The 13,003-nt window shown below is 42.4% G+C and overlaps 1 protein-coding gene across 1 annotated transcript; it reads right to left on the bottom strand.

The window, feature by feature from the left end:
• Positions 1-1,570: 1,570 nt before the first annotated feature.
• Positions 1,571-3,939, bottom strand: NPFFR2 (neuropeptide FF receptor 2). The gene is made up of 3 exons (XM_075150489.1): positions 3,624-3,939; positions 2,990-3,089; positions 1,571-2,411 (listed from the first exon to the last, which is right to left on the bottom strand). The coding sequence occupies exons 1-3, from the start codon at positions 3,937-3,939 to the stop codon at positions 1,571-1,573; spliced, it is 1,257 nt and encodes a 418-aa protein (XP_075006590.1).
• Positions 3,940-13,003: the final 9,064 nt, after the last annotated feature.

The raw sequence follows: 13,003 nt of genomic DNA, 5'->3' as shown, positions 1-13,003 counted from the left end.
CTAAATGTTTTCCTTATTTTCTGGTATTCAGAAAGGAGAACATAGTTTGGGATGACCCAGCTTGAAAAGTTGTCGCTTTTCCTTAATAGCGCAAATATGTCATGACTTGAAAGGTACTCCAACACACCTGAAGAAGGACTGCACTGGGGAATGACCTTACCTGGTATTTGGCCCTCGTTTGGCCATGGTGATGCTCTAATTCTGTAGCAAGTCTTGTACTAACCTGCTTTCCTCACTGATTTCAGGAGCCTCTGGGAGGTGCTTCCAAGGTTGCTCTCTGTACATGCCGAGTTCTGTCAGATTGAATGGGCCCTAAAGGTGTTTTATCTCCTGCCAGTATTGAAATGGAAGTCTTTTTAGGTAACTTATATCCCCCACAAAAATAGAATTGAGTTCCCCCAAAAATGTACCACAAAAGGCATTTTCTATCCTTTATTTGTCAAATTTTCACTCTTATTTATTTCTCTAGCTGCAGCAATAATTAATATCACAGAATTAACAAGAGGGGCAACGAGAAAGGGGAATAAATGGAATTTGACTGAAGATGCTTACTTTTTGTCACTTGGGCAGGAACCGGGTGGCATTTAAAATGTCCAGGCAGAAGCAATATGAGTACAACCACAAGAAGACCCAGGAACTGGTGAGTCCAGTTCAAATATTCAGACTGTATCTCCAATATTTCAGTTAATGAGAGTTATAGAACAACGGATTGACAAGTTCGAGGAACAGGCTTATGCTTCACAGAAGAAGCTAAAAGAGTAGTACCAAGGACCCGTTGCTGAACAAGGAGAAATTTATGTCAAATCAAGAAGTGAGTTTATTGGATTAGTCGTGTGTTTAGTGGAGGAATTTTTTTATAGATCTCATTAGAAGGTATTAATATAGAATTATTTCTTAATGCAACAAGGGGGACACCCTCAGCCGCACTGACTCGGAGCTGCCTTGAGCCCCAACGGTCGAACCCCCAGGAGGGGACATACGCTCAGGGCCCTGGCACGTCTTGCGATTCCTTCCTTTTTTCCAGCTCCACGGTCTCGCTGGATGCTGCAAACAGCAGTGATGTTTTCCTTGTCTTATATCAGAAGAATATTGGAGATATTACAACAACTGGCCTTACACGCTGAAACGTTACCGTAAATATTGTTCAAGCGACCCTGTTTCAGCTGCTCTGAGAGATTCACAGAAGAAAATGAGTGAATGTTTTCCTCTTAAGCAGTGAGCATCCGGAGTAATTGTATCCGAGTCAATAATCATAGTTCTCTTTTTCTCTTATGTCACAATAAATGGAAGGTAATCCCATTTTAATCACGTCTTTGCTCCAGCCCAGTTCAAGAGCAGTGAGTAATCGCTGACTGCAGGGGAGTTGCCACTGGTTTAAGCTGGTAACACAAAGGGCTGAATTTGGTTTCCTACTTATATCAAACGTTCAGATATTATGCAAGTTGCGTATCTCCTTCAAAACAGAAACATATTGACATTTTTGTCAAAAAGGGCTTACAGAGCTTGAGTTTCACAACACAATAAACAAACTCAGCTAGGCATAAATCATTTAGGTAGTTCATAGCATGTTTCAGTTAATCCCATCATTGCAGGGCTCTTTTAGATCCTCCATTATCAAATCCTGCTGGTTATTCACCCAATTTCCCTTCTTAACTGTCTTCTCCTCCTCCTTAGCGTTTTGACAAGCTTGATCCTGGGGTGTCTGGTAGTTGGCAGCTGGCAAAATGGCATTGTTTTGGCCTCGCTGAGAACAGACCTCCCTGTGAAGGATCTCCCTGGAGCACAGCTGAAGTTTAAAGGCTGCCTGAAACCCTCGGCGAAAGTTTTCGTTAAAGAAACCGTAGATGATGGGGTTGACGCTGCTGTTGAAAAAGGCCAGCCAGTGAGCAAAGGGGTAGATATAAATGTTGATGATCTGCAACTGGATATCTGAAAGGTTGGTGTAGTCTGAGAGCATCATGAGAGTCCACAAGGGAAGCCAGGACAGGGTGAAAAGCAAAGCCACAATAATGAGCATTTTGATGACTTTTTGTTTCTTCTTAGACACACTGTGCCGCTGCTCCTGGCTGTGTTTTCCCACCACGGGCATCGCTGTGTTGAAGAGCGCAATGCTCATCCTAGCATACATGATGATAATGAGCAACAGGGGAGCCAGGTAGATGTTGGCAAACAGAACCGTCGTATAGATCTTTCTCATTCCCGGGTTAGGCCAGTCCTCCTGGCACCAGTATACAGGGCGGGTTTCATTGCCATAGCCAAGGATCACCCTGAAATGCTTCTCCTCTTGTACCTGCAGCATGACCGCAGAAGGACACATGATTGCGACGGCCAGAATCCAGATGACCGCTATAATGGCGACTGCAGTTGAAATGGTCAGCTTCTGCTTAAACGGGTAAACAGTGCATCGAAACCTGTGGCAAAGACACCCAGGGACAGGTGTGGAGAAGCCATTTAAGGAACACTTAATCAAACAGGCAAGCGTACGCACACATTTTAATTTGTATGGTTTTTAAAAAGTATAGATGGAATCATCTCCTCATCCTGCGTAAACCAGCGGAGTTGCATTTAGTTGCCCCATTTAAGAGCTGTGTTGGCAAAAACAATCTTAAAAAAAAAAGTCACATTTGCTGTTAAAATTTCCTCGTTTTGATCTGTCTCTTTATCAGCCTGCTGCTTCTGCTACTTCATTTAAACAAAGCAGGTATTAGTGCCTCTGTTATCTAGCTTAATAGCTAAGGAACAAACCGATTCTAGGCAGCCAGGTGTAGCCCAGTTGTACCATTTTTAAGAGATACCAGCGGAGGAGCAAATTACTATGGCTGCTCTTTAGACCCGGCCACGTTTTTTTTTTTTTTTGCTTAATAGCCTTAGGATCAAAATACATCTAATTTATTGCAGTGTTGTGTGGATTAATGAATCGGCCTCAGCATGGTCAGGTGGCCAGAGGGAGATGAAAGCGACAGTTTTTACAGTGTCTGCATCGTCTTACCTGTCTATGGCAATAGCAACTAGAGTGAAGACAGAGGCAGAAACAGAGATTCCTTGGACCATCCCGCTCATCTTGCAAACCAGGCTTCCAAACGGCCATCCTGGAAGGAAACAGGCAATTGAAATTGCCGCCATCTCACTGCAGCACTATGCTTATACGCATAAGAGGAGATTTCCACCCCAGAACTAATACGTTTCTTTTGCTCTGTCAGGCCATAGCAGGGGTTAGGGAGGCTTTGCCAAATAGCTTGGGTGAGCTTGTGATGTTTCAGAAAACAGCAAAGCAAACATTTGTGATTTAACAGCCCGTTGAAATGAGATCTCAAGACAAGAAAGGGAATCGACCGCTACGGTTGATTGTTCTCGGCACGTGGCTCATAGCATCCGCCAAGTCATTCTAAACATATAACCTGATAGTGGGAGAATCCTTTCCTAAAGACGAGGGATGCGGAAGTCAGCAAGGACAGCCCCAGTCAGAAGGTGGATGAGAGGCTTGTCTTCCTCACCTCTGACTTCCAGTGACTTGAAATGCCCACAGAGCCCACTCAGAAACATGCACCCAGGGAGGCCAGCACTCAGAAACGCAGGCAGGTTCCCCTTGAGCTCTTTCTGCCACGTGGTGCGAACCAGCCTACCTGCGATGATGTTGTCCAGGAGGGTGGTGGGCATGCAGAAGATTCCCACCAGTAAATCGCTGACAGCCAGGTTTAAGATGAAAAGGTTTGTGACTGTACGCATATGTTTGCTCCTCAGGACGATAAAGCAAACCACTCCGTTGCCAACCATACAGAGCAGGAAGATTAGGAGGTAAGAGACGATGAAGACAGCTGCCACTGAAGGCTGATGAAGGTAGAAGTCCACATAGGAGACGTTGCCTTCCAAGTAGAGGTACTTGTATGTCCCATTATATTTCGGCGCATGAGGCCAATCGAATGAAGAGTTTGAGTCCATTTTCTTACTCGTGTTGTAATGTGCCTTAAAAGATATTTTTAAAAAGGTCATTTTGTTATGCTTGAAATGGATCTGAAGAAATGTGACTAGTCTGGATATACTGCGTGCAGAAATATATGCAAAGCTTACGTATACTCATCCCTCCGTGGCTTATTTTAACAGTCCATGTTCTGAGCCTCCCCAGATAGGAAAAGCCACAAATACTATTAGTATGATTTTACAACACAGGCGTACAAAAGCGACCAGTAAGACTGTTAAAGGTTTTCTTCCTTCTGCATGCTCTATAAATTAAGTCCTTCCTTTTCCAAAGGAGAGAAAGCCAGACAGGATGTAAACGGGCCTATTGTGTTGTGTCAAGTAAATAAACCAACAACCTGAACAGCTTATTTTGAGAAAAAAAAATAATCAGGATTCTTGAGAAATCCATTTACTCAACAGCTTGAGTAATCTGGCTCTTAGGCAACAGTGAGATTGCTGAGCCATGAAGAACGGTGATTAAATTAAAGCTTTCTGAAGCAGCACAAACCTTCTGCCTGAATGTATCCAAATCCAATCCCATTTCATTGAAAATGAAATATTTTTGTGTACAGTTGGTATTAGACCACAGTTCATTTCACTTCCCTGCTTACAAGCTACATAGATCAGGAGATGAGTCTGCAAACATGAAGGACTACACTGTTGAAAACACGCTGAAGTACAAGATAGCTGGATTAATTTCCTAGCTTTGCTACTGAATTCCCGTGTGATCTTGGGGAATTCATAATCTCTCCATGTTGCGGTTTTCCTGCTATAAAATGGGAGTAATACTTTGCCCACATGGTTTATTCACACTGTAAAGTAAATTCTCCCATTTTATATTTTATTAGGTTACTGTTGGCAAAAACTACAAGCTTTCTAAGAGAGTCTCTTCTAAGAGAGACTTTTTTGAGGTCTGAACTTTCTTGATATTATATCATCTCGGTTTCAAGCTACAAGTATCTGTGCCTGTTGTGTTGTAGTAGCAATGCTTTTGCTGGTGTGATGGCTTGAACATAAGGGGTGCAAGACCTTCTATTCGACCGCTTGATGGAGCTGAAAGAATCAATTTAAGGCAGGTACAGAATTTGTATGCCCCAAACTTACTTACTTCCAAATTTCACTGATTGAGATGAACTTCGTGGGCCGCAATCTGTTTTCTTGGCCTGTGGAAACTACAGTTATACAAGACGCCGCACTGAAATTCTAAATCAAATCTTAACCGTGACAAACTTCTAACACGTATATTATACAACTCACATAGAAATGGTATCGGTCTACATAAGAGGCCAACGCCGGCATCTTGACATTTACAGCTGACACCAGATAACTTGACTTGGAAGCAGCATTCAAATTTTTTTTCTACATTTATTTGATCTACCAGATGGAGACGCCTAAGAGGCAGGGGGATGGAGCTGTTCCTAACTTAAAAGAACAGCAAAATTAATTGGTGGCAGACAGCATAAAATTAATGTACGGGTGCAGGTGCCTGTAGGACGCTTCCAAATTCCTTAGTATAAATGCAATTTAAATTATGGCACAAGTATCCAAATCCTGATGAGCTTGTATGTGAGGGAAGGCAAGTGCCGGCTACGCCTCTTTCCTTATGGAAGGAAACTCGGAGCGGGCCCTTTTTTGTGCAGCTCAGGTTTCAGCTGCCTCCCCAGATACCTGATGACGTAGCGTGTGCTGGTTTTCCAGTATCTGTGGAGTATCGATGGAAGGCGACGTTCTGTTGTCACTCCGCGTAGGGCAGCCCTCTCCCCGGGAAAAGAAAATGACTGTTAGGTACCAATGCTAAAAGGGCAGGTGGTTTTTCTTCATTCTTCTTGCTGGGTTTTACCTAAAAGAGTTTCTAATTTGCCTTCTGTCTCTGCCTGTTTTTCCCCGATACATTTACTCACACCTAATTCTCAGGAAAGCATTGCAGCTCTGGTTTGGAACAAGCAGAGTCGTGAAAAAAAGTCATGTTCTGGTGTCTTCTGCCTTTTTAGAAGTCAATAGGAGTACGATGTTTGTAACGGGTCTGTATTTTTACATATTCATCAAAATGTCTGCACATTAAGGTATGTAGATTAAGGAAATCTCTCGCAAAAAAAGGGCTGCTTGTATTAACAAAGTAGTATATAGAAGCTAGCTGTAATAGTTGTATATTCTTTTTGGCTGTCCTTATGGAGAAAGGCTATTTATATTTTTTGGTTTTATTCAACATATTTTCAAAGTGATTGAAAGTAGTTTTATTCAAATGTATTACGCGTCAAATGCTTTAATTAGCCAGAGATCAGAGTCAACTGCTGTGGGAAGTGTTTTAATGCCAATTTTACTATTCGCTCAAGATAGTAAATGATGCATTTGCATACAAACATGCCCGAGATGAAGTGTCGGTAGAATTCCAATATAGATATTTGACAATAGTAGTTTACACTGTTCCTTTAATCACAGATCTGGAGCCGTGCTTTGTAAATCCCAGGAGATGCTGCACCGCTAAAACCCCACGTGAAGCTCAGCATCTCTCGCGCTCCCTTTCGGCCCGTGACAAGAAACAGACTTATTGTTGCTCACTTTTCCTCCTCTCCCCGCAGCCGGTTTCTCAAGGTAGTGAGGAGCAGGAGCCCAAGCTCTCCCCGCCGGGGAGATGACCATCCAGGTGACAAGCAGAGCCTACCACAGGAGCTTCCTGCGCTGGGAAGGGCAGCGGGGTGCCTCGCGTGCCATGGCTGTGCTGGAGGGGGCCCAAACTTGTAAGAAGGAATCTAACACGCCAGTGTTTCCTCCGTAGCTCTGAGTCACTTCTGAGGCTACCCACCAATGGTATTAATCAAGCTAGAAATGCGAGGGCTCTTGCGTTCAAGCCTTCTTTTCCTGATGGCTAGTGATGGGAGTAAGCCAGGAGCTTGGTTTAGCACAGGGAAGTGAAATAGCGAGACATGGAGCAGACGGTGCCAGTAATCTCAAGCTCGTTACGTGTTTGGAGCAAACAAAGCAGGGGATGGAGCTATCCTAGAGTAATTGGTGCATTTCAGACAGTAAATGCAGCTGTGCGAGAAAATGGGAGTTCTGCTCTGTGCAGAGTAAGCGCAAGACTTGTGCTCCTGGTAGGTCTCCCATCCAGTTTTGAAGAATTTGGCTAAGAATAGCAACACACCCAGCCCCAAGAGTTTGGAGAAGTCAGGCCCTCTGCCCCTTCTCATCCTCTAACAAAAATAATCACCTATTTGGCTCCTTTGTTTTGGCTTCTCTGAGGTTCCACTTAAGTTCATGTTACTCCAACATTTCTCTGCAAAGAGGACAGCCACAAACGTATTCTTTTTCACTATCATTATTGTAAATTAACACTGATTTTATTCTGTAATCCTTTCCTTCCCCGAGGTGGTGCCTTAAGAAAGACATTCTCAGCTTGGGGAAGATGGCTTTTGCCTCACGCAGTGTTCCCGGTCCCCATGACCAACAGGAGCTGTGCTGCCACGAAGCAGCCCTGCAGATGAGAGAGAGGTGGCTTTCCTTCCTTGCCTTCTGTAGTTTGGCTTTTTGAGGGGTCTCTGATGGTATGAGGGAGTTGTTCTTTGTCATTCCATGACAGAGGAGCATGGTTCCTCTGTGCAAGAACAGAGGAGGAATATCTATGGTTCGGATTTTATTGCTGCTTTGCACCTTATATACACACCCGTTCTCGGGCTACGCAGGCTTTTGCTAAGCTTTTGACAAGTACAAATTGTTACGCAGGTAGTACTAATATGAAGCTTTGGTCCTAGCAGTACGAACCCTTGTGGGTCATTCCTGTGCCATGGCAGTATTCTAATGAATTAATTACTTATGATTCTGTTCATTAAGACAACTGAAAAGATACCTTATCACACTAAAAGCAGGAGGAAAAATTTTACAATTATTTTTTGGATACATATCTTGGATTTTCTGTCTTTTTTTGATAATGTATTGTAAAGCAACAGCTTTCAGTCTTTTCAGTAATGAACTCTGGAATAGCTTTTGTTCGTAACTGATAAACAAGAAGTTGCAAACAGCCTCAAGGCAAAACTGGAGCTTGTCTGTTTGTCTGACGCAGTCTGATCACAGTCGCACTAATGAGATTTTGTATCACTGTGGGTGTAGCAAACACAGTGAATTTGCCGTACAAATGCCATAGCATACAGGAAATGGAAAAGGGACGTGGATTTTTATTACCTTGAGGCTGAGGTGGAAAAGGATTGTTTGGAAGGACAAATAAAGGCAGCGCCTTGTGTTTTCACAAGGTACTTGCCAGCTAAAACAGACGGTGTTAAGTAATCGAGAGGCACATAAGACAGAAACATCAGTCGTCTAAGAAAAGGGGAAAAAATAATGCAATGCATAAATATTACAAGATGATAAATATAAGTAATGTGCTTCCACGTGGCAATTTGATAAGGGCATGGCCTCCCTACTTCATTTAATAAAACGGAGGAAAATCTGCAAAGCAGTAAAGCAAGAGCCTCCACTAGTGAAAAACTGCGCAGTCCCACATATTGGGTTTTTAAACACACGAGGCCCGTGCGCTCTTGAAATCCCAGTAACGGCACCCATATACACATATGCGGTATAAAGACTCATAGCGTAACCAGGACAATGTCATGCCACTGGATATAGAAAATCAATTTTCCATTTTTACAATAAGAGTTCAAGGTAATTATGAAGTGAATGCAATTATTTTTATGTTGGCCACATGGAGGAAATCTAGTAAGCGCTGGAGCCAGCCCACACTGCTTCACCTTTGTGCACAACCATGTTTTTGTTATCTTGATTTTTGTGTGTGTGAAATCTCATCACAGAATCCTCTGAGGCTTTAGAAGCTGGAAAAAAGATAAGGAACCTTTAGAGACATGAAAAAAAGAAGCATGTTGTCATGGAGAAAGAAAATTTCATGTGGTAAGTGCTAGAAAATTGGTTCTTCCTATATCCTGAGCTCTACACTCTGTAATGGGTCAATTACAGAAATTTCCTGGAGACGTTGGAAAATGATAGCATCTCTGGTCTGCTGAAAAGTTAGAAAATCCTGCTTGCAAAATGCAGCCACTGAGGGATGGCAAAAATAGCAGTACCTCATTCTCTAAGTGTCTTAGAAATATGGAAGAGATAAATTCATGGATTACCCTGTGACTCAGTGGATCAGAAAAAGCTATTGAGCAAGACAAACAAATTGTTCTTGCCTAAAAAAGGTGTACAAAGGTCAACTGTGAACATTCCGAACTCAGTGAAGTGCTATTAGCAGCTGTTTTTACGAATTAACTAGGGCCTGTAAAGTAGTATGAGAAGAGGAAGTGGTTACAAGTGACCTCGGCGTTAATGAAATGTAATGTTTTTGGAAGAAGCAGTAGCAGGGAAAGCTACTGTCCCATTGCCAGCCACGCAGCTTGGTTGCAAAAGACCATCTCCTGTGGAAACCAGCTTAAAACCAAAATACTGTTCAACAGGGACACACTGCACAGCAGTATGCAGTGAGGCAGGAAAAAAAAACCGGGGGAACCACTGACCCTGCGGTAGTCCTGTGGGCAAGCATCTGGGGAACCACTGACCCTGCGGTAGTCCTGTGGGCAAGCATCTGGGCTTGGTACCGAGTTACCAGCGGAATGGGAGGCAAGAGCAGCATGACATACAAAAACGGCAGGCAACCTAAGAGCACGTAAGCAGGACAGTAGCTCACAGAATGCACGAAATATCTCCATGCTGTTCTGTACTTGGGGCTCGTTGCATTTAGTTCTGGTCGATTTAATTCAATACAGATTTGGATCAAGAGCAGGAAGTCTATAGGAAGCCACAGGAAAGATCAGAGGGCTCCAAAGTATGACCTTCAGCGAAATATTGTACGATAAGGGGTCATTTAATCTGAAAAGGTAAAATGTGGTAATACGTTCTCCCATTTTGCTGTAAATTTCAGAAATACTTGATCATGGCGTCATGCATTTCACTAGGTTAGAGATGAAGGATGTATGGCTGCAGTTCACAGCAAGCAGGGCTCATCTTGGCTTTCTCTTCCAGAGAGAGAGTGAGGCTTCCGCAACAGCCAGACACCAAGTTCCAGACTGAGGCTCAAGTGCGTGACAGGCAGAAGTGCAGAGACTGTCACTAACAAACTGGAGCACGTGGGTTCGCCAAGATAAATGCCACAGGCAAGACAGCCTTTTTCCCAAGTCAAGATTTCACCAGAGTATCATTAACTTCCGAGAAATTGTGTTAAGGTACGTTTTAACTTCATTTTGCACCTACTCTCAGTTTGTCATATCAGCAGAAGTGTTCTGTCTGTATAATACAAGACTTCAACTGCAAAGTACAAACTCTCAGAATATTTACAAATTAAGGTAGTAGAACTTACTCTTAAAGTATTTTATTTACTTTTTATACATCAGAATTGCCATGATATTTTATATGAAATACCTCAGAGTGTCTTAGCTCAAAAAAAGCACTGAACATCACATGGAAACGGTAGGCTTTCAGCTAGGAAGACGGAGCTGTGAAAGAAAAGCCACACTAAAAATAGCAAGCTGCAATGGAAAATTTTTTTCTTACTGACATTTACTTCCACGAAGAAAAACAAGTATACAATGAGAAGCAAATTTCTCATTTTTAAATGGACAATGCCAGGGAGACGTACCACTCTTGAAGTTGCACGCAGGGCTCTTATGAATGGACTTAAACTGTTTATCCTCCCCTAACAGTCATTTATCAGGGTAGTCTGAGCTGGGACCAAAGAAAAAGTTTTGTCAAAGTATTTTTTTTTAAAGATCTTAAACTTTTCCTATCCTGTCTAATTATAAAGAACAACGCTATCAGTAGGATTGCTATAATAAACAAAACAAGACTTAGTTGGAGATGACTCATGACTGGAGCTAGGAATATAAAGCATTTGACCGAAAAGCCAAATCCCAAATGTAAATCAGAAGATGCTTATGGCATTCACAGCAAGTTTGTTACTTTTCTCTACAAGATATCATTTTTCCCACCCTGCTTCGTTCTTCTGACATTCAAATAATATTACACAGTTTTCATGTCAAACATTGATTTTATTACCACGCTAAATGAGGAAGAGCAAGGCTGGAAATTTACCATAGCAAAACCTTGCTCTAGCTAAGCATTTTCTGCCATTTGCTGTTAGTTGAGCTTAAGATTCCAATGCATTAATTTTATCCTTTCAAGCACACACACGACTCCTACCAATTTGCCCAGAAACGTTCAAAATCTGAAATAGCCCATGTGGCTAATAGTTGAATATGGGGTGGAAGTTTGTCAGTTACTTGTCTTGCCTTTTTATCCATCGTGAAGCTGTATGATGTACTGCACAAGGAGAACGAGGGTTGATAGCATAAACAGCTACAGTGACAGCGTTTTTAACATAAGCTAAGCGAGTCCTTGCTTACACGGTAAAATAAAAGTTACCTAACACGTTGGTAGCAAAGAAACACAGAGAAAATGTTTTCTGCATGCATGTTATATTATGATAGCTGTAACATAACATAACACGAATTCTTGGAGAATTAGAGCTTAGGCTGCTTACCTCTTGCTTGTCATTATACTCCTGTTTTTTTGCTTAATGCTTAGTCAAACTTTAAGCTTCTGAATTTAAGTTTCTCTATTTGATGTGTCACAGGCTGATTTAAATTTCCGCCAACTGTTCCCTGAAATAAGGTTGAAGTAAGATTGCCACATACTGGCACATTTATCCAGCCACTTTGTTCAGAAGCCTAGCAAGCCATCAGATTTTAGCTCCCTTATATTCGGAAATGGCTTTTTGTTATCTTCACAAGAATTCCTCTAAGACCATTCACAACCCAAGTCTCAAAGTTTCACATCTATTAGTGGCCTTTTTGCAACAGGAACCTAAGGCGTGTTTTTAGCTCGTCCTCTCGGCCAGCAGCAGGGTGAGAAATAAGGATGGTACTATAGCTAATGTCAGCAGCACAGGGGAGAATAATCATAAGGCTTGGATTAGTTGAGCAGATGCAACACATGCAGTAGAGGGCTTGGCCTGGTCCTGATAACACAGACTTACACCCAAGCCTTAAACTAATAGCCGCTGACTCAGAAACCTAGCACATATATGTGAGAGAATATCTGTTTACAAGTCACACAATAGCCTAATTGAAAGCTACCGTCATTCTTACTGAGGCTAAGATAAGGTATTAGAACACGCTTCCTGTGTTTTCTGTTATGCCACCGAGACAGTGTGTTTGTCCTCTTGATGTAGTACTATACTGAAAACACAAGGACTCTGAGAAATATCCTTTTTTAAGTTAGTGCTGTTTACCTGCACTTGTGCTTAGGATGCATTCAAAAATATTAATACTTAGTGTATCTTCCCTTGAGAGGGTTCACCCCCGCACACCCCCTGCTGCATAACCCAGCACTACCAAGAGTAGTGGGCTTGCTACAATAAAGGAATGAATGCTGTACATGCCAGAACTGTGCAGAAAGCTGAGTGCACTCATTCCATCTTGCCTTTGCTCTTCAGACGTGCATTCAGCAGAGAAGTGATGAGTTTCTCATTAAAGTAAGTGGGTCTCTGTGACTGAGCAGTAAAACTTCAAAGGAAGCACTGTAGAAAGAAGCTAATACAGCAAGAGCAGCGTTCTCCCTGTTCATCAGTACGCGCAGAGCCACGGCGTGCAGCAGCTTTAGCAGTGTTTTGAAAGCAGGCGAGCAAACCTGTCAGATCTCTCTCTTCTCCTTCCCTACTGTTGGCTGATTAAACAGGTGCGCTACTCTGTGCTACCTTGCTTGTATTTGTCCATTTTAATACATTACTTAAATTCAGAAGAGGAAACAAGGCCCATTACTTGAATTCAGAAAAGGAAACAAGTTCTCCTGAGATCCAATCTGTAAGTAGCAGCTTGCTATCCATCACGGGAAATTGGCCAGGGATACCAGTAAATATTATCTGAACTGGTCTGAGCTTTTTTTCACTGGAGAGATACTCGAGTGAGCACTTAGCAGTAAGTGTTGTTGATTAAGCTATAGGAATGGTTAAACGATCACTGCCAGGCTTTTTGCAGCACTAAATTCCCCACTAATGGGAGATGAGCCT

The sequence above is a fragment of the Calonectris borealis genome, chromosome 4 (assembly GCF_964195595.1).
Source record: "Calonectris borealis chromosome 4, bCalBor7.hap1.2, whole genome shotgun sequence".
NCBI classification, from domain to species: domain Eukaryota; kingdom Metazoa; phylum Chordata; class Aves; order Procellariiformes; family Procellariidae; genus Calonectris; species Calonectris borealis.
The sequence above is the reverse complement of the archived record's forward strand: the minus strand, read 5'-3'. Positions and strand labels throughout refer to the sequence as shown.